The sequence below is a fragment of the Salvelinus namaycush genome, chromosome 4 (genome assembly GCF_016432855.1).
Source record: "Salvelinus namaycush isolate Seneca chromosome 4, SaNama_1.0, whole genome shotgun sequence".
Classification (NCBI taxonomy): domain Eukaryota; kingdom Metazoa; phylum Chordata; class Actinopteri; order Salmoniformes; family Salmonidae; genus Salvelinus; species Salvelinus namaycush.
The window spans coordinates 43,837,652-43,862,579 of NC_052310.1; the positions used below are offsets into that span (position 1 = coordinate 43,837,652).

The following is a 24,928-nucleotide window of genomic DNA, read 5'->3' on the forward strand; positions in this document are numbered from 1 at the left end:
TGATTTGTTATTGTTATCCATCTAACAATCACTGCCCTTCTTTATGAGGCTTTCGAATAGTTCCCTCGTCTTTATTGTTGAATCTGTGCTTGAATACTTAGATGAGGGATCTTACAGATGTTGTATGAATGGGGACAGAGGAAGGCGTAGTCATTAATAAACCATGTCAACCCCTCTTATTTCACAGAGTGAGTCCAACATATGTGATTTGTTAATCCAAATTTTACTCCTGAACTAATTAGGCTTGCCTAAACAAAGGGGGTGAATACTTATGTAAAGACCATATTTTAGTTATTTAATTTGTATTAATTTGTCATTCTTATGCAGTACTTTGTGTAGCTCAATGAAAAAAAATACAATTGAATCTATTTCATTCCGACTTTGTAAAGCAACAAAATGTAAAAAAATCCAAGGCAGGTGAATACTTATAATACCCACTGTATTGTGTATAAGTATTGTATAATTGTGAAACCGTCAATTATGGACAATAACAGTGAACTTAAAATAATAATTGTCATAATAATCTTAATACATTCATTTTAGGATAAGGGGGGATTTAAATAGCTTAATTTCCAAATGTTCCGAGCAGTTGAGATAGGGGTGTGTTGTATTCATTAGGTATGTTGAGGCTCATTTTTAAAGATGCATTACAAGCTCCAAACATTTTTCCAAAAAATGACAGTGATGACAATAACCATGGTAACTTGCATGACAATGAATCATTACCAAAAATTCCATAATCGTCACAGCCCTATCTGTAAGGCTATCCCTACCTGTCTGAATGTTCAATCCCCCTTAATTTATTTTATTTCATCTCTACTCCAGTCTTCCCTATATCCTGCAGGAATCCCACATGGGACTCCCATGTATACTAATTCCAAAGCTTCAATTTGACTCCACTACAGAATTTCTCGCTCGGCCAATAGTTTCACCAACCTGGCAACCAAAAGTTGAATCACAACTTCTAAAGCGGGGCCTGTCCTACCTGGCTCAGTGCAGTTTTTGGACGGGGGGTCCAACAGAAGGTCTGTCTCGTTGTCCCAGGACTCCTGTAGTAGCCTCCGACTCTCCCATCTGGCACCCTCCTCAGTAGTAAGGCTGGAGATGTCATAACCTGGGATGGAAAGATAGAGCATTGTTAAGAGTTAAAATTACACTGTACGTTTTGCATACCATAAAAGAGTGGGCCACCAACAAAAATGTAAAAAATGGAGCTAATGCTTTCCATGATAAACACCTGGATATATCTGTTGTGTGAGGCTAGATTGGAGCTAACAAGGCTAGCAAGTTCATGGAATGTGTCACATAGGACACATAGCTCAGAGCTCACACAGAGCTCAGCCCAATTCTAATTATCAGATACCAGAACTCAGAAATTCAAATTCCAACCAATCCTAGCTTGGTATGTCAGAATAAGATGAGACACTGTAGTTATGAAATCATTAGGAGCGTTCCTACGACAACACAGTCAGCAGTGGAATGCTCCAGAGACCCTGGGGTGATCATTCCAGCGACTCATTCATTTGGGTCACCATGTCCTCAAGCCACCGCCACCAATTCAACGCAGCTCCCAAGATGCAACAGGGCACGAGATTACGATTTGGCAATGCCTGCTAATAATAGCCCTTACTATATTGATCAAAACTGGGAATAAAAACAATTCCAGCTTTGCTCGCCTGTCTACTGTAAATGTTGAGGAGCAGGCGGATAGGATGAAGACACATGGACACTGAGCTGGGAACCTAGGAAGGGTCCATGTTGTGTGACTGTAATCATAGATTATGAATACAGATCCTAGAAATAAATATAATGGAATATGTCTGTCCTTGTGTGTTTGTAAGACTGCAGAGCATTCCCTCTTTGTAGGACAATATTCTATTTTATGATCTGAAGTGTTTATTTCAACCTTGGTTATATCAGAAAGTCTCTCTCTCTCTCTCTCTCTCTCTCTCTCTCTCTCTCTCTCTCTCTCTCTCTCTCTCTCTCTCTCTCTCTCTCTCTCTCTCTCTCTCTCTCTCTCTCTCGACGACTGAGCACTTAACAGTCAGAGCAGACTTTACATATTATGGGACAGAGGTGTTCTCCATGACTGGACACAGCCATGGGTAACAGGAACACAACACAGCTGACATCATAAACTTCAGATAGGTTCCTGCTGCTTTTTGAATGGACGCACGCCGATCACACACACAAACACATGCAAGCATGCACGCACACACACATACAGTGCATTCGGAAAGTATTCAGACCACTTGCCTTTTTCCACATTTTGTTACGTTACAGCCTTATTCTAAAATTGATTAAAAAGTTTTTTCCCCTCATCAATCTACACACAATGCCCCATAATGACGAAGCAAAAATAGTTTTTTTAGACAATTTTGCAAATGTATTAAAACTAAATAACTGAAATATCACATTTACAAAAGTATTCAGACCCTTCACACAGCACTTTGTTGAAGCACTTTGCCAGCAATTACAGCCTCGAGTCTTCTTGGGTATGACGCTACAAGCTTGGCAAACCTGTATTTGGGGAGTTTCTCCCATTCTTCTCTGCAGATCCTCTCAAGCTCTGTCAGGTTGGTTGGGGAGCGTCGTTGCACAGCTATTTTCAGGTCTCCAGAGATGGTTGATTGGGTTCAAGTCAGGGCTCTGACTGGGGCACTCAAGGACATTCAGAGACTTGTCCCGAAGCCACTCCTGTGTTGTTTTGGCTGTGTGCTTAGGGTCGTTGTCCTGTTGGAAGGTGAACCTTCACCCCAGTCTGAGATCCTGAGCACTCTGGAGCAGGTTTACATCAAGAATCTTTCTGTACTTTCTCTGTTCATCTTTCCCTCGATCCTGACTAGTCTTCCAGTCCCTGCCGCTGAAAAACATCCCCACAGCATGATGCTGCTACCACCATGTAGGGATGGTGCCAGGTTTCCTCCAGATGTGACGATTGGAATTCAATCCAAAGAGTTCAATCTTGTTTCATCAGACCAGAGAATCTTGTTTCTCATGGTCTGAGAGTTCCTTAGGTGCCTTTTGGCAATCTCCAAGTGGGCTTTCATGTGCCTTTTACTGAGGAGTGGCTTCCATCTGGGCACTACCATAAAGGCCTGATTGGTGGAGTGCTGCAGAGATGGTTGTCCTTCTGGAAGGTTTGCCCATCTACACAGAGGAACTCTGGAGCTCTATCAGAGTGACCATCGGGTCACCTCCCTGACCAAGGCCCTTCTCCCCCGATTGCTCAGTTTGGCCTGGCACCCAGCTCTAGGAGGAGTCTTGGTGGTTCCAAACTTCTTCCATTTAAGAATGATGGAGGCCACTGTGATCTTGGGGACCTTCAATTTTGCAGAAATGTTTTGGTACCCTTCCCCAGATCTGTGCCTCTACACAATCCTGTCTCACCACTCTACGGACAATTCCTTCAACCTCATGGCTTGTTTTTTGCTCTGACATGCACTGTCAACTGTGGGACCTTAAATAGACAGGTGTGTGCCTTTCCAAATCATGTACAATCAATTGAATTTACCACAGGTGGACTCCAATCAAGATGTAGAAACATCTCAAGTACCGTAATTTCCGGACTATAAGCCGCTACTTTTTTCCCACGCTATGAACCTCGCGGTTTATACAATGACGCGGCTAATTTATGTTTTTTTTTTTTTTTTTCACAAGATTCACGCTGCCAAAAAACTGAGCACCGTCACATAATGTGACGTAAATCGAGCGCGCTCAAACTTGCCATCATTCTGATTACCGTAGTCATTTTGTCACCCTCATCATGGCAAAGAAACGGAGAAATGCATGTGATGCAGCTTTCAAGTTGAAGGCGATCGATCTGGCTGTTGGAAAAGGAAATAGAGCTGCTGCACGGGAGCCTTAATGAGTCGATGATAAGACGTTGGAACTGTGCAGATCCGACTGAAAGCCAAAACAATCGCCACCGCAATGAAGTTTGACTTTCTTGGTAGGCTACTGTTTACTGCTATTTATTTTTTATTTTTGTTACAAGCCGTGTTTCGTTAAAGCCTATTTATTTTTGTTACAAGCCGTGTTTCGTTTAAAAGCCTATTTATTTTTGTTACAACCCGTGTTTCGTTTAAAGGCTGTGTAAAGTTCATTTGTTTCAATGTACCGGTAGGCACTTGCGGCTTATAGACATGTGCGGTTTATTTATGTACAAAATACATATTTGTAAAAAATTCAGTGGATACGGCTTATATTCAGGTGCGCTTAATAGTCCAGCAATTACGGTATGATAAATGGAGTCTCATAGCAAAGGGTCTGAAAACTTAAGTAGATAAGGTATTTCTGCTTTTTATTTTTATAAATGTGAAAAATGTATAAAAACCTGTCTTCACTTTGACATTGTCTGTAGATTGGTGAGGAAAATGTTTTATTTAATACATTTTAGAATAAGGCTGTAACGTAACAACATGTGGAACAAGTCAACGTGTCTGAATACCTTTTGAATGCACCTTACACGTACACACGCATACGCAAAATGATTTTCTGTTGTGGAGTAGAGGCAGTAGAGGCCTGTTCAATGAACCAGAATGCACCCAGGAGCTGGAGTTACTATGGAAATGTGTATTGGGCTGTAGCTGTGACCATACCATATTACAGCCACACCAGCAGTCATGAGTCATGACTGCAGTAAAATTCCACATGACCATTTAGGTAATCTCCTTTTATGCACTCTGGACACATGTTAGCAGTGGTGGGCCGTCAGGGCCTGCAAGGCCTTCTCTGCTGGCCTAAACATCATCAGAATATAATTTTTTTTTAAATATATTTTCCCACAAATATGTATTAAATTATTCCCCAGAGTAAGAGTTATACTCTTCATTTCATAGCTTTCCTCTTGGTTGCACTGCTTCCAGCCCCAGGTTGAGATTTTGAGGGCTGGTCTTTATGTTAGATCTTTTATCCAATCATATTCAGCCATCATGTGTTGCCAGGGGTCTAAAATCTGCCCTCAGGCCTTCAGAATCAACAGTGCGGGCGCTTGTAGCTTATAGTGAATGGAAATGAAAATTTAGTGTCAACCAATCAGCTTTAGAGTTGGCTATTGTACGCCTTCTGGCTGGCTCCAGTGTTACACAGGAGCCAGCTAGCAGGCGTAGTGCGTGTACGTCTTTTGATTGGATTACCAATATTGAGAGGCAGGTCCTATGGAGATCTAGGAAACTGAATTTGATAAACGAATTAATTCGCGTACTACTAAGCTGTTTTTTCAACCCACAATGGCGGAAGGAGGAGAAGATATCGATTTGGTCGAGGATATAATTATAACGCCATTCTCAAGACGAACTTTTCAAGAAAAGTTAGACATTGTAAGGAGAGGTCGCCCGACGCCACAAAGCCTGTCACAGGCGGGAAAGTGCTTCGTTCGCTCGCCACTTTCAAAGTTTCAACTACGAGCGCTGTCAATGGCTCACAGGCTCCTTGGCTCCGAGAAGCACTGCAAACTGTACTGCTGGGAATGCCTATTATTTGCAAGTGATCGATTTGGTGTTTGGAGCCACACTGGCTTTGCAAACTTGAGTTGTCTAACCAAGGCAGCAACGAGACACCAAAGTACGTCTGGGCACTAACAAGCAATGGTGCTTTTGAAAACTTTTGGGGACACCGGAGTGGATCTACAGCTCAAAGAACAAACGCGCAGGGCAACGGAGCTGCACAATGAAAAGGTGAAGGGAAATATTGAAAAGACTCATTGATTGTGTCATGTTTTTGGGTAAACACTGTTTACCCAAAAATGTCAATTTGTCAATTTCAAGGTGACGCAACGCCTGGTTATACTGCGTTTCTGTCTAAATGTATAGTTTCTAGAGCCATGGCATCATAATGAGGTGGATTAATTCGGGTGGGACTGTGTAGTACCTCACTGAAGGCCCAGGCCCCAGGCCCACGGCACGCCACTGCATGTTAGTAGTATCCAACTTGCTAACGATCATCAGATCCTAATGGCTTGGTACTCAGGACTCTATTGTCCCTCTAACCACTCTGACATCAAGGCAAATGCAATCGAAAATCACATCAAACACTTACCATCAAAACAGTAGGCCTATCGTACTTTTAAAACACCTATGATGATAATTTGAATAAAGAAGTTTAACAGAAGGTTGAAACTGAGTGTAAAACATGGTTGTTGTGGATGTTGTTTCAAAGCCTGACAACGAAATGGACAGCGCTTTCCAAGGTGATGATTAATTCAAAAACCCCATACGCATATTCAATCTTATGCATATGTATAGGCTTATAAGCACAAGCCCGAACACACAAAAAAACAGAATAAAAATTATGATTGTGCCTAGGGTTGCACATTTTAGGGAATATTCAGAGATGGAAACTTTCCGTGCGAATTAAAGGGAATATATGGGAATTAACGTAAATATATGCAAATTAATATTAATACCATTTAAATGTAGATGTTTTTTGCATTGGATATATTTACCATATCATAAGGAGACAGAAACATAAACCTTTTACCTTATCTTAAGTAGACATAATTGCAAATGATTAAATCCTTCCAATATATATATTTTTTTAAATAATTTTGTTACAAATTGAACTTTAATTAATGAGTTGACTCTTCACATGGGATGATTTCACTGAACAACAAAAGAAAGGGGATATTGAATGATCCCCAATGATCCATCGCATCTCCCCAAAAAGTTTTCAACATACATCTGTAAAATGATAGTCTAGAAATTAAAGCTTTGGTTGTCTTCCTCTCAGGCTTCCATGTCCTCCCTGGATCTCCTCAATGTTCACCTCTTGAACATCAGACTCTGAGGCCTCATCTTTACTGTCACTTTCCAACCTTGTTGAGGATAGCTCGTTGTCAGGCTCAAAAAGCCTCAAATTTGCCCGGATGGCCACCAATTTTTAAACCCTTGTATTGGTCAGCCTGTTGCGTGCTTTGGTGTGTGTGTACCCAAAGAAAGACCAGTTGCGCTCTGAGGCGGCAGATGTTGGTGGGATTTGGAGGATGATGGATGCAACAGGGGAAAGAGCCTCTAATCCACAAAGTCCCTTCCACCAGGTGGCTGATGAGATATGTCAGCACGACGGCCATATTGCATCTCCATTCCAAAGCCATTGTTTGGATGTGTACCTCGCCAGACTGCCAATAGCATTGCTCTCATCCAGGCCAAGGTGGCGAGACACGGTAGTGATGAAACCATAGGCCTTGTTGATCTCTGCACCAGACAGGATGCCCTTGCCAGCATATTTGGGGTCCAACATGTACGCTGCGGCATGTATGGGCTTCAGGCAGAAGTCTTCAAACTTTTTGATGTATTTCAGAACTACAGTTTCCTCTGCTTGGAGCAGCAGTGAAGTGGGCAGGACTGTACGGATATCTTCTCTTACATCTGCAAGCAGAGTATGAACATTAGACTGGATGGCATTGTCTCCCTCAACCCGTGCACTGGCCACTGTTATAGGTTTCAGTAGTTTCAGGCTGCTTACCACTCTCTCACAAAAATACATCATCTAGGAGGATCCTCTTGATGGGGCTGTCCATATCGGCAGACTGAGATATGGCCATTCTTGGAGAGACTCCTTCCCATCCAGGAGACTGTCAAACATGATGACAACACCACCCCAATGGGTGTTGCTGGGCAGCTTCAATGTGGTGCTCTTATTCTTCACACTTTGCTTGGTGAGGTAGATTGCTGTTGTAACTTGATGACCCTTCAAATACCCAACCATTTCCTTGGCTCTCTTGTAGAGTTGATCCATTGTTTTCAGTGCCATGATGTCCTTGAGGAGCATATTCAATGCAAGAGCAGCACAGCCAATGGGTGTGATGTGAGGATAGGACTCCAATTTAGACCAAGCAGCCTTCATGTTCAAAGCATTGTCTGTCACCAGTGCAAATGCCTTGTGTGATCCAAGGTCATTGATGACTGCCTTCAGCTCATCTGCAATGTAGAGACCGGTGTGTCTGTTACCCCTCTTGTCTGTGCTTTTGTAGAATACTGGTTGAGGGGTGGATATGATGTAGTTAATTATTCCTTGCCCACGAACATTCGAACACCCATCAGAGATGATTGCAATACAGTCTGCTTTCTCTATGATTTGCTTGACCTTCACTTGAACTCTGTATCTGGCAAATGAGTAGATAAAGCATGTCTGGTTGGTGGGGTGTATGCTGGGCGAAGAACATTTATAAATCTCTTCCAATACACATTTCCTGTCTATTGGACATTCATCAGCATTTCTCTAACTACGTTCCACCACTGAGTCCAAAAAACTTCTGATTCCAGGAGGACCATGAGCTGTTGCTATCGATAAGGTGTCTGATTCATTTTTTTTCACCTCGAAAAGAAGTAGAGGGACTTTTGTAAGAGGTTGCTTGTTGTGAGCACCGAGGGAACTTTATGCACTTCTGCATCTTTGTTGCATTCTTCCCATATGATTTGGCACAGTATTTGCAAATGTACACAGCTTTTCAGTCTACGTTAGCTGCAGTGAAATGTCTCCACACATCAGATAGTGCCCGTGGCATTTTCCTGTAAAGATTATAAAAAAATGAGAAAAAAAACAAATACAATTCCATGTACAGATAAATAGTTAAGCAGTTAGAATTAACAACTCCTTTGTAAGATACATGTTTTAAAATGAAACATGTATGGAAACAGGTGAATTAACACTCCTCAGTTAGCAGGCTCAAGCAAGCTAAAATCCACATGGTAGCAAAAACTAACTAGCAGAAATTGTTAACAAGTTAGAAATGATTTAAACAGACTTTGCTGTAGGCTACTATTTACTAATTAGCAAAACATCATGTATGTTATATAAAATATATTCACCCCATGCAGTATTGTAATCACAACCAGAAAGCATGTAGTCCTTGGCTCAGACAGTGTAGTAGTGTGGGCTCAATAGCATCTCATTAGTACATGCTGTACATGTGATGGAAGAATGCACTGTGCATGCAGAGGGTTGCAATTCCATTGAATTGGGGATAGTTTAATCAAAATATGCCACAAGACCTAGAATTGCCTTATGTGTATCCCACAAAAAAAGGTTCACTGTTATAAGCTAACTTTTTTTTGATGAATTTAAGCAAAATTCCCAATATTGCCGGGCTTAACTTGACATGAGAGATTTCCGGAAAAATTCCTGGAAAAATTCCTGGAAAGTTTCCGACCCTTTGCAACCCTAATTGTGCCGTAATACAATACATAGCATAACAGCATATTACGCATGGCAGGAACACATAAAACACAACTGATTTAAGATGTCTTTGGTACATAATTGGTCTAGCCTATGCTCCAAAATTGGTCTAGCCTATGCTCCTATTACAGGGTCTGAGTCACTGGCTTACTGGTGCTCTTTCATGCCGTCCCTAGGAGGGGTGCGTCACTTGAGTGGGTTGAGTCACTGACGTGAACTTCCTGTCTGGGTTGGCGCCCCCCCCCCTTGGGTTGTGCCGTGGCGGAGATCTTTGTGGGCTATACTCGGCCTTGTCTCAGGATGGTAAGTTGGTGGTTGAAGATATCCCACTAGTGGTGTGGGGGCTGTGCCTTGGCAAAGTGGGTGGGGTTATATCCTTCCTGTTTGGCCCTGTCCGGGGGTATCATCGGATGGGGCCACAGTGTCTCCTGACCCCTCCTGTCTCAGCCTCCGGGTATTTATGCTGCAGTAGTTTATGTGTCGGGGGGCTAGGGTCAGTCTGTTATATCTGGAGTACTTCTCCTGTCTTATCCGGTGTCCTGTGTGAATTTAAGTATGCTCTCTCTAATTCTCTCTTTCTCTCTTTCTTTCTCTCTCTCGGAGGACCTGAGCCCTAGGACCATGCCTCAGGACGACCTGACATGATGACTCCTTGCTGTCCCCAGTCCAACTGGCCGTGCTGCTGCTCCAGTTTTAGGGTCTAGCCCCGGAAACAAGCTGCCAAAATAGCCTAGAATGCTCACTGTCCAATTACAAAAGCTGGATTTAGGACAGCATGAACACCACAGAGCGTGCTGCTTTCTCTCCAAATTGTAAAAGCAAGCAGAGCATAAACTGGCTACTCTTTAGTTGACTGATATAGAGGACAAGGTAACTGCTGTTTGACAGAAAAAAAGTATGTATTCCAAGTGCTGAGCTAGTAGTGTAACTGACATGTTAGCTAATGTTTCATCCCCTTTTGACTGGAGTGAATGAACTCCTAGCAGCTAGTTAGCTAGCTAGTAGCTACCACAGCCACTTCAGCTCTACCTAGCCTCTAGCTATCTGTCAGGTAGCAGTATCTAAGAGTTGAACTGTATATGGGAATGTTTTGTAGCCTTTGTTTTGTCCCATTTCAACAGAAGTACATTTGATGATGTACCATTAGCGCGAGCTAGCCAAAAGACCGATATTCTGACGTTGTTTCAGCGTAATATGAGTTTTTATTGTTCAGTATAGCAATGTAACATTATTGATTTGTCAGTTTCCCTAGCTAATTAATTACTTTTCACACTGACATGGTATAAACAGGTTACAGGCGTCACTGTCATGGTGCACAGTCAGTACACACCACTATACTCATTATGTCTTAGCAGGATCAGATAGTGACAGGTGTCCCTGCAGGGTCAGACAGCCAGAGAAAACCAGTCTACGGAGCTCAAGTGAATGTTGCAGTATATTATAACAATCAGTGAATGGATATAAAGTTCCATCTTGAGTTGATGGCTTGGATACAGTCTGGGATCTGAGAATAGTGGTCATTTCAATTATTGAACCATTGATTCTATTCATGGATAATATAATGTATAAATGTACACCAAGGTCATTCTTTGTCATGCCTCATCTGAGCAGGATCAGATAGTGACAGGGGTCTCATCAGGGTCTGGCAGCCAGGGAAGACCAGTCTGTGACAGCGCAGAGTGGGATTTTTGCCAACATAACACTTCATTTTCTCTGTGCAGTAAACACTGGACAAGCAAGAAGCTTCAAAGATTGAAACTATTTTAAGGCAGTCGGACAAACCTCCGAAGTTGATTTCCAAACTGATAGGCTTTTCCTGATGACACAAAACACGTCAAACAAAACTGTGAGGAAGACCTGGGAGACGCTATTGATGATGATAAATGGATACAGATATTTTAGAATGCCCAGTCATGTTCATATCATCTCAGCTTTAAAGTACTGCAGTTTAAGACCATCCATAGAACGTACTATATGCCAATGACACTGAATATCATGCAATATCATGCATTCAGAAATGTTATTCTTCTGCTGGATAAGTCATGGTCTTGTGAACGCATGCAGAATTCTGGCAAAGGGTATGTTATTTTATGTCAGCATGTCTACAGATTCTCCCATTTTTGTTTGCTTGGAAATGTTGACACTGGAGACTGTTAACAGAAGAAACTGGGTAACCTAGCAGTTTTGGCGGCTAAGAAATCCATGCCATTAATTGGAAGGTTGGTTATCTTAAAATAATGGATGGAAGAAATGTCAAGTTATGTACAGTGCATTCGGAAAGTATTCAGACCCCTTGACTTTTTTACATTTTGTCAGGTTCTTTTTTCCCCTCGTCAATCTGCACACAATACCTCATAATGACAAATCGAAAACAGGTTTTTAGACATTTTAGCAAATGTATAAAAAAACTGAAATACCTTATTTACATAAGTATTGATACCCTTTGCTATGAGACTCGAAATTGAGCTCAAGTGCATCCTGTTTCCATTACTCATCCTTAAGATGTTTCTACATCTTGATTGGAGTCCACCTGTGGTAAATTCAATTGATTGTACATGATTTGGAAAGGCATACACCTGTCTATTTAAGGTCCCACAGTTGACAGTGCATGTCAGAGCAAAAACCAAGCCATGAGGCCGAAGGAATTATCCGTAGAGTGCCGAGACAGGGCTGTGCGGAGGCACAGATCTGGGGAAGGGTACCCAAACATTTCTGCAGCATTGAAGGTCCCCAAGAACACAGTGGCCTCCATCATTCTTAACTGGAAAAAGTTTGAAACAACAAGACTCTTCCTAGAGCTGTCCGCCCGGACAAACTGAGCAATCGGGGGAGAAAGGCCTTGGTCACGGAGGTGAGTTCCTCCAGAGTTCCTTTGTGGAGATGGGAGAACTTTCCAGAAGGACAACCATCTCTGCAGCACTCCACCAATCAGGCCTTTATGGTAGAGCGGCCAGACAGAAGGCACTCCTCAGTAAAAGGCACATGACAGCCCACTCTTAGACCATGAGAAACAAGATTCTCTGGTCTGTCTGATGAAACCAAGACTGAACTCTTTGGCCTGAATGCCAAGCGACACATCTGGAGGAAACCTGGCACCATCCCTAAGGTGAAGCATGGTGGTAGCAGCATCATGCTGTGTGTTTTTCAGTGGCAGGGACTGGGAGACTAGTCAGGATCGAGGGAAAGATAAATGGCGCCAAGTACAGAGAGAACCTTGATGTAAACCTGCTCCAGAGTGCTCAGGACCTCAGACTGGGGCGAAGGTTCACCTTCCAACAGGACAACGACCCTAAGCACACAGCCAATACAACGCAGGAGTGGCTTGGGGACAAGTCTCTGAATGTCCTTGAGTGGCCCAGCCAGAACCCGGACTTGAACCCGATCAAACATCTCTGGAGAGATCTGGAAATAGGTGTGTACTGACACTCTCTTTCCAACCTGACAGAGCATGAGAGGATCTGCAGAGAAGAATGGGAGAAACTCCCCAAATACAGATGTGCCAAGCTTAAAGCATCATACGCAAGAAGTCTTGAGGCTGTAATTGCTGCCAAAGGTGATTCAACAAAGTACTGAGTAAAGGGTTTGAATACTAATATTTTCGTTCTTAACTTTTCATAAATGTGCAAAAATGTCAAAAAAAACTGCTTTGTTATTATGGGATATTGTGTGCAGATTGATGAGGAGAAAAACACTATTTAATCCATTTTAGAATAAGGCTGTAATGTAAAGTTTTTGGGAAAAAGTCAAGGGGTCTGAATACTTTCCGAATGCACTGTATCACTAGATTTGTTTTATTACAATATTAAGGGCATACTGTGCAACTTTCATAAGGTCTGGGTGGCTTATATGGAATACTGTATGACAAAAGGAGTCTGTATTGAAAAAATGCCATCGTCAGGAGATACACTATATATACAAAGATATGTGGACACCCCTTCAAATGTGTGTATTTGGCTATTTCAGCCACACCTGTGGTGTCAGGTGTATAAAATTGAGCACAAAGGCATGCAATCTCCATAGACAAACATTGGCAGTAGAACAGACTTACTGAAGAGCTCAGTGACTTTCACCGTGGCACCGTCAGAGGATGCCACCTTTTCTACAAGTCAGTTCATCAAATTTTCTGCCCAGCTCGAGCTGCCCTGGTCAACTGTAAGTGGAAACGTCTAGCAGCAACAACGGATCAGCCACGAAGTGGTAGGCCACAACAGGTTAACAGAACGGGATATCCGAGTGCTGAAGCGCGTAGCAGCCGCACACAAGCCTAAGATCACCAGGAATGCCAGGCGTTGGCTGGAGTGGTGTAAAGTTCGCCGCCATTGGACTCTGGAGCAGTGGAAACGTGTTCTCAGTAGTGATGAGTCACGCTTCACCATCTAGCAGTCCGAGGGACAAATCTGGGTTTGGTGTTCTTTTTCATGATTCGGTGCGAGGCCCCTTCGCTCCAGTGAAGGGAAACCTTGACGCTATAGCATAAAAGAACATTCTAGATGATTCTGTGCTTCCAACTTTGTCGTAACAGTTTGGGGAAGGCACTTTCCTGTTTCAGCAAGACAATGCCCCCATGCACAACGCGAGGACCATACAGAAATGGTTTGTCGAGATTGGTGTGGACGAACTTGAAAGGGTCTGCACAGAACCCTGACCTCAACCCCATCAAACACTTTTGGGATGAATAGGAACACCGACTGTAAGCCAGGCCTAAACGCCCAACATCAGTGCCGACCTCACTAATACTCTTGTGGCTGAATGGAAGCAAGTCCCCGCAGCGATGTTCCAGCATGTAGTGGAAAGCCTTCCCAGAAGAGTGGAGGCTGTTAAATCAGCAAAGGGGGGACCAACTCAATATTAATGCCCATGATTTAGGAATGAGATATTCGATGAGCAGGTGTCCACATACTCATAAGCTCTAATATGCTTATAGTGTTTTGAATAAATCATCACCTTAGAAAGCGCTGTCCATTTCGGTGTGTTAGGCAGTGAAACAACATCCACAACAACTATGTTTTACACTGTTTCAACCTTCTGTTGAACTTTCTTCAAATTGGTCATCACAGTGAGGTGAGTTTTTAAAGTATGATATGCCGATTGTTTTGATGATAAGAGTTTGATGTGATTTTCGATTGCATTTTCATTGATGTCAGAGTGGTTAGAGGGACAATAGAGCCCCGAATAGACAATAGAGCCCAGGCGAATAGGCCCTGATGGTAGTTAGTAAATTGGGTACTACCAAAGCATATCCAGAGTACATAAAAGGAGATTACCGTGACTCAACGGTCATGTGGAATTTTACTGCGGTCATGACTCAAGGAATGCCGGTGTGGTGGTAATATGGGACCGCAACAGCCCTAGTATGAGAAAGAACGTTGTGTGGAGTAAGTGGAGTTATAAACAGACTGTGCTAAACAAGTTAAATGCCTTACCTGTGATTAACTGTTTCCCCACACACATTTCCCACAACCAATAGCCTGACGCCACAGGGCTCTTCTCGCAGACTCTATTTCCCTATGTGGGAGTATTTTTGAAATGTATTTTATTTCACCTTTATTTAACCAGGTAGGCTCGTTGAGAACAAGTTCTCATTTGGAACTGCGACCTGGCCAAGATAAAGCAAAGCAGTTCGACACATACAACAACACAGAGTTACACACGGAATAAACAAACATACAATCAAAAATACAGTACAAAAATCTATATACAGCATGTGGAAATGAGGTAGGATAAGAGAGGTAAGGCAATAAATAGGCCATGGTGGCGAAGTAATTACAATATAGCAATTAAACACTGGAATGGTAGGATGTACAGAAGATGAATGTGCAAGTAGAGATACTGGGGTGCAAAGGAGCAAGATAAATAAATAAATACAGTATGGGGATGAGGTAGATTGGATGCGCTAATTACAGATGAGCTATGTACAGGTGCAGTGATCTCTGAGCTGCTCTGACAGCTGGTGCTTAAAGCTAGTGATGGAGGTATGTGTACGTGTTTGTATTAGGAAACATAGGTCGGAATTGTTTACCTGGCTACATGTACACTACCATTCACAAGTTTTGTGGTCCTTAAAATTAAAATAACATCCAATTGATCAGAAATACATTGTAGACATTGTTAATAATGTAAATGACTATTGTAGCTGGAAACGGCTTATATTTAATGGAATATCTACATAGGCGTACAGAGGCCCATTATCAGCAACCATCACTCCTGTGTTCCAATGGCACGTCATGTTAGCTAATCCAAGTTTACCATTTTAAAAGGATAATTGATCATTAGAAAACCCTTTTGAAATTATGTTAGCACAGCTGAAAACTGTTGTTCTGATTAAAGAAGCAATAAAACGGGCCTCCTTTAGACTAGTTGAGTATCTGGAGCATCAGCATTTAGGGGTTCGATTACAGGCTCAAAATGGTCAAAAACAAAGAACTTTCTTCTGAAACTCGTCAGTCTATTTCTTGTTCTGAGAAATTAAGGCTATTCCATGTGAGAAATTGCCAAGAAACTGAAGATCCCGCACGCTGTGTCCTACTCGATTCACAGAACAGGGCAAACTGGCTCTAACCAGAATAGAAAGAGGAGTGGGAGGCCCCGGTGCACAATCCAGTTCTTTGTGTCATCCGTTTCGGGACAGTACCTGTGTGCTGTCATCCTGTTAGAAGGTAACATATTATTTTATTACAGTGGTTAAGATGGATTTTCATGTGTTCCATGGTGTTTATCGCCCCCTAGTGGAGCTTTCTGGTACTTAGAAAGACTGTAAGGAAACAGGAAGAGACATGCAGAGAAGCAGCTAAAAACATCGCTACGGTGCAGGTCTTTCAGTGCAGTTATTTCTTGTCACGCTTCAGCCTCGGAAAATATTTGTTTGTAAGTTCGATTCAAGCATATTGCTAGTGATGATAATCTTGTTATTGATAGAATTGCTTACTTATCAATGTTAGTTGGTTGCATTTACTCACACAAATTGCCTTGCCTTTCATGTATGCTGTCAGCTGTATTACTTTGCTCGTGCGTCATGTAAACGAATTGTAAAACATACAATACTGTAGTTTTGTTACTGTTTCTAGTGTAATATGTTTTGTTATTGTACGGAGGTGGTTGCACATTATTAGACTAATGAAAGGACTTAGCCAATTACCTTATGAGTAACAATTAGCTATATGGTTTGGCATCATGCCAGATACATGGTACCTTTGCAGTTGCTTTGTATTTATGCAACTTCAACTTGAAATGTATTATGTACAGCTACAGTATGTCGATGTGAATTGAATACTAAAGTATATTATTTTCTGTATTTTGCAGTTTCACAACATAAACGTTTTCAATATATTCATTCAAGAAAAGTCACACCTTGGGAGTTTTATTGAAGACTTAGTTTTTAGCTATCTGTCTAGTTTTGCATGGGAAAGCAATTCCAGGGCAGAATAACCTGCTTAATTGCGCACCCAACTCACTCAGGTTGTTTGCTATATCACATTTGACATTGTCCGTAAGCTTGAGTTCATTTGCACACAAAAAATCACACAATGATGGAAATACCTGTGTGTTGTCCTTGTTAATGCAGACAGAGAAGAGCTCTAACTTCTTAATCATAGCCTCAATTTTGTCCCGCACATTGAATATAGTCCCTGTAATCCTAGATTCAGATCCTTCAGGCGAATAAAAACATCACCCAGATAGGCCAGTCGTGTGAGAAACTCGTCATCATGCAAGCGGTCAGACAAGTAAAAATTATGGTCAGTAAAGAAAGCTTTAAGCTCGTCTCTCAATTAAAAAACGTGTCAATACTTTGCCCCTTGATAACCAGCGCACTTCTGTATGTTGTAAAAGCGTTACATGGTCGCTGCCCATATCATTGCATAGTGCAGAAAATACACAAGAGTTCAGGGGCCTTGCTTTAACAAAGTTAACCATTTTCACAGTAGTGTCCAAAACGTCGATCAAGCTGTCAGGCATTCCCTTGGCAGCAAGAGCCTCTCGGTGGATGCTGCAGTGTACCCAAGTGGCGTCGGGAGCAACTGCTTGCACGTGTGTTACCACTCCACTATGTCTCCCTGTCATGGCTTTTGCGCCATCAGTACAGATACCAACATGAGCAGCAGCTACGTTTGGCTACATACGGACCGTTAGCGGAATTCCCACAAGAGAGTAACGGTTAATGTGATTGAATGTTAATTATTTGACTAGGCTACCTGTATTTGACATTGTGTTGTTATTTTGCTAGATAGTTTAATTAACACTAGATAGTTTAATTTAATTTTTGGCAGTAAAACGAGGCTACTCAGGCGAGAGAAAAAATCACCCAAATGTATTGCCCCGTTGGAAAATATAAATGGACTGTTTGAAAATGTGAAAAAAAAGAATCACCTTTTTATTTGGCATAACCCAGACGGCATTGTGCGTACCCCTGGGGGTAGTTTGGGAATACCTGGTGTAGATGAAGGGGAGGAGACGGGTTAAAGAAGGATTTTTAACCTTTTCATACGTGAGTTCCAAATATCTCTAACGGTTGCCCCAGCGTGAGTTCTTTTATGCACGTGATGTCAGAATGCACGTACGGTTCCAAAATGTGACAACAGGACAGTTAAAATGCGCTGCCTGCTAATTATCTATAGTCTATGTTTCAACTTGTCAATTTCAAATGATTTTCTAACAAGTTGGATTTTTTAACAGCAGTTTGAATTAAGGTGTTCCGCCTCCTCATTAATTCACATAGAAGTAGCCCATTTCAGCGTTGCGGACAATTTATGTTTGAGGCTTTACTGAGCCGGACACACTTCTCTCTTTGAGAGCCGACTCAATTCACCAAAGTTTGCGCAGATCAAGTCTACAGACATTTGAGTAGTCTTGCACGAATTGGAACATTTTCTGACTGTGGACATGTGTGCATTCCTATCAAAATAAGTTCCTTATTTTCTGTATATCGTTTTGTCATTTCTACTGTAGGCGCATACAGTACAGTACGTATGTATGAATGTATGTATGTATGGAGCATAATGTATTTACAGTTTTATTCACTTGTTTTCAGGTATGGCTGACAAATAATGCATTCCGATTATTGCATAGATTGTAATGGACACCTGTGGTGTGTGTAAAATACTTTTATGGAGGTTGTACTGATTATAATGAGCTAATGCTAAGCTATTTGCCAGCTATGTGTGCGAAAAACAAACAAACATTGCATCCAAAAATAAACTGGTCACATTCTGCACATAACTTTGTAAGGACTGTGTTTGTGCAACTTGTTTCTGTGAACAAAATAGTGTGGCCAGCTCAAATACTGATTGTTGCGTCAATCAAAACTGGACATTCTAAATAAGGGTTCTAGTCACACCAGTTTGAGCGTACGCTGCAGGGACCACTGTAGAATGATCGCACCCGTTTGTTGGTATGTGTGAAAAGGTTAAGCCTTGAGACAATTGAGACATGGATTGCGTATGTGTGCCATTCAGAAGGTGAATGGGCAAGACAAAAGATTTAAGTGCCTTTGAACGAGGTATGGTAGCGCACAGGTTTGTGGCAATCCCCAAGAGCAGCTCAGTGGGTCCGAGTCCTCCGACTCTGACTTCAGTTCATCAGACAGTGTGTCTCTGGGCCAGAGTGTCATGGCGTCTTTTTCCATCTCCAGTGAGGAGGAGCCCCAGAGCCCACCATACAGCCCCATGTCCTCACCCCAGCCAGGGGAGAGTGACAGTGGCCGCAGCAGTCCAGATGAGAACCTCTCCTCCAGCCCCAGCTCCAGATCTCAGGCTGGGTCCTGTAAGATGCCCACCGCTGCCCCCGGGTGCCCCCGTGACCCAGAGCACAGGAGATCGTGACCAGGTGTACCACCACGACCCGCAAGGCTTCCCTGGCCTCCAGTGGATGGCTGTTCTCCCTGCAGGATCCCGTCCAGACCCGCTAGAAAGGCTGGCAGTGATGGTAGGGGAACCATGGGGAGTGGGGTTTAGGGGGTTAGGGTTAAACTAGTCTCTCCCGGTCAACTTTACATGTCGCGCAATACTTTGAGTATGGCTTGTGAGACTAGGGTTAAATTTGCATAAAAATGCATAGAAATGCCTATGCTGTATGTTACACTAACCCTGATTCCATCCAACCATTTTTACGCAAGTAAAGTACCTCTCCATAATCAGAGTTAAAGATGGGATGGAAACACATTGTACTTCTGTTATTTATTCAGTAAATGAAAAGTTATATGACAAAGTGCTTTTCATGTGCTTTTAATTCGCAAGAAGCCAGTTCGATGGAAACACACAAAGGTAAAAAGTTGCATATTTATTTTGTTCAAATACTACAATTACAATATTCGCTTGAAAATCTTCATACAAATTGATGGAAACATAGCTAATGTTGAATTTTAAAATGTGCTCACAACTTTCTGATGCTATTTATAATTGATAAACTATTGCTATTTATACTTATTTAAATGTGCATGAAATCCTCATAGGTTACAAAGGTAGAAATGGATTGGCTACTGGTCTTAAACCTTTTAAAGCCACACTCCTGAATGTGTGCATACCCACAATATTAGGAAGGTGTTCTTAATGTTTTGTACACGCAGTGTATTTAGGACTAGCTAATCACTTGCCACCCATTCAAAAACTGAATGCAGCTCTTTGTTAAGTGTAGCAGTAATTTCATTTGCTGTGTTAGCTGACGTATATAATGTGGAGTCATCAGCATACATAAACACACAGGCTTTACTTAATGCTAGTGGTAGGTCATTAGTAAACATATAAAAAAGTAAGGGGCCAAGAGAGCTACCTTGACATATGTCAAACTCTACCTGGTTTACATTAGAGAGGCTGCCATTAAAGAACACCCTGTTAGATAGGTGGGTTGGCGCCCCCCCTTGGGTTATGCCGTGGTGGAGATCTTTGTGGGCTATACTCGGCCTTGTCTCAGGATGGTAAGTTGGTGGTTGAAGATATCCCTCTAGTGGTGTGGGGACTGTGCTTTGGCAAAGTGGGTGGGGTTATATCCTGCCTGTTTGGCCCTGTCCGGGGGTATCATCAGATGGGGCCACAGTGTCTCCTGACCCCTCCTGTCTCAGCCTCTAGTATTTATGCTGCAGTAGTTTATGTGTAGGGGGGCTAGGGTCAGTCTGTTATATCTGGAGTATTTCTTCTGTCTTATCCAATGTCCTGTGTGAATTTAAGTATGCTCTCTCTAATTATTTCTTTCTTTCTTTCTTTCTTTCTCTCTCTCGGAGGACCTGAGCCCTAGGACCATGCCTCAGGACTACCTGGCCTGATGACTCCTTGCTGTCCCCAGTCCACCTGGCCGTGCTGCTGCTCCAGTTTCAACTGTTCTACTATGGAACCCTGACCTGTTCACCGGACGTGCTACCTGTCCCAGACCTGCTGTTTTCAACTCTCTAGAGACAGCAGGAGCGGTAGAGATACTCTCAATGATCGGCTATGAAAAGCCAACTGACATTTACTCCTGAGGTGCTGACTTGTTGCACCCTCGACAACTACTGTGATTATTATTATTTGACCATGATGGTCATTTATGAACATTTGAACATCTTGGCCATGTTCTGTTATAATCTCCACCCGGCACAGCCAGAAGAGAACTGGCCACCCCTCATAGCCTGGTTCCTCTCTAGGTATCTTCCTAGGTTTTCACCTTTCTATGGAGTTTTTCCTAGCCACCGTGCTTCTACACCTGCATTGCTTGCTGTTTGCGGTTTTAGGCTGGGTTTCTGTACAGCACTTTGATATATCAGCTGATGTAAGAAGGGCTATATAAATATATTTGATTTGAGATAGGTATCTCTCTGTTAATAATATCACATTCAACATTAAGCATTTTTACAGGTAGTATCCAGATTCTGACTGTTAGCACTTGGTGGTCTATAGCAACTTCCCACAAGAATGGGCTTTGGGTAAGGCAAGCGAACCTGTAGACATATTACTTCATATTACTTTAACAGTATTTGACATGATATCCTCTCTAAGCTTTACAGGAATATGACTCTGAATATATACAGCAACACCTCCTACTGATGTTATAACCTTGTATTGCTACCATTGTATCATCAAAGGAATAATCTAGGTGAGTTTCAGATAGGGCCAGTTTATGAATCTTACCTGATGTTACCAAGTAATCGATTTCATGAACCTTGTTTCTAAGGCAACATACTGTATGTTGATGTGGGCTATTGTTAGCCCTTTTCTGTGTTGCTTGTTTGTTTTTAGTGCTTTACTGGGAAACTTATCAAAGCTAGACATGACAGTGATATTTACATTTAAGATGAAAGTGCGGGATGAACTGCTCACAGTGGGCTTCCTACTAGGGTGAACCGTCTCAGTGCTAACAGTTTAACTCATGTTTTTAGGCACATGATTACTGCTGACAATAGCTGTCAGATTGATAGAGGCATTCAGGAGCGTTAGAGGAACATAAATCAGGTTGCTTACATTGAACATACTACCATTTCCACGGGAGTTGATACGCGTTTTTATGTTGCTGGTTATGACTGAAGCACTAATAGACCCAGAAACGAGCATCAAGTCTCTGGTTGCCTAAGCAACACCCCCCACAATGCAGCAGCAGCACACATAGAAATAGAATGAATAGAAAGGGTTTGGAACCTCTAACCCTGGCAATTTGACTGATATATACGTGCACCATGGCAATGCTCTCTCTCGCTCTGCTGTGTGTATTTTGCTGAAGCTCATTGCCTAGAACTCAAATTAAAGCACAGATTACAGAAAAACAGTCGCTTTCAAACTAGGGTTTTTGTGGTTAATTGAGGTCAAACAGTATTTCTGCTCATAGATTATGCATGTGTGAACTACACATTGATAGTCTGAGTACCAGTCTCTTTAACTAACATTCTACCCCTTATCACTCCTTGTCATTGTCGAAGAGACTGGCGAACTCAGTGTTCAATATACAGTGGATAGAGGGCGGAATTGCTCATTGGTTGTGGGAAATAACATACATATTTTCCATGACAACATCTGGAACCTCAAAAACAGAATTAGAATTTATAAAAAAGTCAAAAAAAACATTTAGCTGTTAGCGAGGCAAGTTGTTATATTTTGAGACTTAGACGTTTTGTGGTTGGAATTGCAGTATGTATTTAGCTTGGAGAATGTAGATATGTGCTAGCAACTTTTGACAGATTGGTTTCGTTTGGACAAACAAAAAACAGTTGCTTAGCAATTGGATACCAATGTGTTCTGTGGAGTTCCAATATTTGCATAATCGTTGTGATTGGAGGATAGCTGTGAGGATGATCAAATCAGGATCAAACCTTCTGTTCTCCTCGAGCTAATTAATTATAGAATGTTCATATTTGAAGATGGTAGAATGGCCAGTCTCTTTGGTACATGACATGGAGTATAGTGAGTGGCTAAAGATACAGGTATCCAGGCTAACACATTGACACATCCAGCCCTAGGTGGGAGGTTAAAAAAATACTTAGTGGTGGCCAAAGTTCCCAGAGCATGTCTTTAACATCATGAATATTCTACATTCATCATGAATATTCTACATCAGAATGAATATTCTACATAACCATGGAAATTATTGTATCACAATACCAGAAAGCCATTGCAAGTGTACCCATTAGTTTACCAGTCAAATTTCCAGGGTTAGAGGCTCCAAGCATGTTCTATTCATTCTATTTCTATGTGTACTGTGGCTGCACTGTGCGGACTAGTTTCAACAGTGTTGGGGAAGCTACTCTGAAAATATAGTTTACCAAGTTACCAATTACTTCACACTGGATAAAGTTAACTTCTTATGGGCAGGTGGGCGGGTAGCGTCCCACCTGGCCAACATCCGGTGAAATTGCAGAGCGCGAAATTCAAACTACAGAATTATTTTAACTTTCATAAAATCACAACTGTAACACATCAAAATAAAGCTTAACTTCTTGTTAATCCAGCCGCTGTGTCAGATTTAAAAAAGGCTTTACGGCGAAAGCACACCATGCGATTATCTGAGGACAGCGCCCCGCAAACAAGAGCATGAAAAACATATTTCAACCAGGCAAGTGCGCCACGAAAGTCAGAAATATCGATATAACAAATGCCTTACCTTTGATGATCTTCTTCTGTTGGCACTCCAAAAGGTCCCAGATACATCACAAATGGTCCCTTTGTTTGATAATGTCCTTCTTTATAGCCATAAAAACTCAGTTTAGCTGGCGCGCTTCAGTCAATAATCCACCCAGTTTCCCTCCATCAAAATGCATACAAATCGAATCCCAAACGTTACTAATAAACTTTTCCAAACAAGTCAAAACAACGTTTATAATCAAACCTTAGGTACCCTAATAAGCAAATAAACTATAACATTTAAGACGGAGAATCGTTATTGTCTTTAACGTAGAAAAATACCAAAGAACGCGCTCTCTTCCACACGCTTGGAAACACTACAGACAAAATGGGAGCCATCTAGAAAAACTACAATTTCTGGCTCATTTTTCCAAAAACCAGCATGAAACTCTTTCTAAAGACTGTTGACATCTAGTGGAATCCCTAGGAACTGCAATCTGGGAGGATTTTGCCTTATAATAAAAGTGACAGTCATTGAAAACAGTGGTAGGCTGAACATTTTTTGGGGGGGATGGTTTGTCCTCGGGGTTTCGCCTGCCATATCAGTTCTGTTATACTCACAGACATAATTTGAATAGTTTTAGAAACTTTAGAGTGTTTTCTATCCAAATCTACCAATTATATGCATTTTAAAGATACACTTGTTGTAAATCTAGCCACAGTGTCCGATTTCAAAAAGGTTTTACGACGAAAGCACACCAAACGATTATGTTAGGTCAGAGCCAAGTGACAGAAAAACACAGCCATTTTTCCAGCCAAAGAGAGGAGTAACAAAAAGCAGAAATAGAGATCAAATGAATCACTAACCTTTGATGATCTTCATCAGATGACACTCATAGAACTTCATGTTACACAATACATGTATGTTTTTTTCGGTAAAGTTCATATTTATATCCAAAAATCTGAGTTTAGACGGGACGCTACTGTCTCACTTGGCCAAAAGCCAGAGAAAATGCAGAGCGCCAAATTCAAATAAATTACTATAAAAATCAAACTTTCATTAAATCACACATGAAAGATACCAAATTAAAGCTACACTGGTTGTGAATCCAGCCAACATGTCAGAATTCAAATAGGCTTTTCGGCGAAAGCAAACAATGCTATTATCTGAGGATAGCACAATAGTAAACAAAGAGAGAGAAGCATATTTCAACCCTGCAGGCGCGACACAAAACGCAGAAATAAAATGTAAATCATGCCTTACCTTTGACGAGCTTCTGTTGTTGGCACTCCAATATGTCCCATAAACATCACAAATGGTCCTTTTGTTAGATTAATTCCATCGATATATATCCAAAATGTCCATTTATTTGGCGCGTTTGATCCAGAAAAACACCGGTTCCAACTTGTGCAACGTGACTACAAAATATCTCAAAGGTTACCTGTAAACTTTACCAAAACATTTCAAACTACTTTTGTAATACAACTTTAGGTATTTTTTAACGTAAATAATCGATCAAATTGAAGACGGGTCTATCTGTTTTCAATACAGGAGGACAACAAACTAACGCTACTTTTCTAGTCTTGCGCAACTCTCAAACAGTACACATAACGTTACACTGATTCCAGATGGCCGTACTTCTTCATTGCACAAAGGAATAACCTTAACCTATTTCCAAAGACTGGTGACATCCAGTGGAAGCGGTAGGAACTGAAAACAAGTCACTTAGAAATCTAGT

General features: G+C 41.7%; 1 protein-coding gene across 1 annotated transcript in view; it reads right to left on the minus strand.

Annotated features, from left to right (window-relative positions):
* Nucleotides 1–24,928, minus strand: part of LOC120046558 (sodium/potassium/calcium exchanger 3-like) — a 148,442-nt gene that overhangs the window by 91,353 nt on the left and 32,161 nt on the right. Inside the window, exon 2 of the mRNA XM_038991902.1 lies at nt 986–1,114. Within this exon, the coding sequence (XP_038847830.1) occupies nt 986–1,114 (129 nt within the window). The remainder of the gene's footprint in view (nt 1–985; nt 1,115–24,928) is intronic.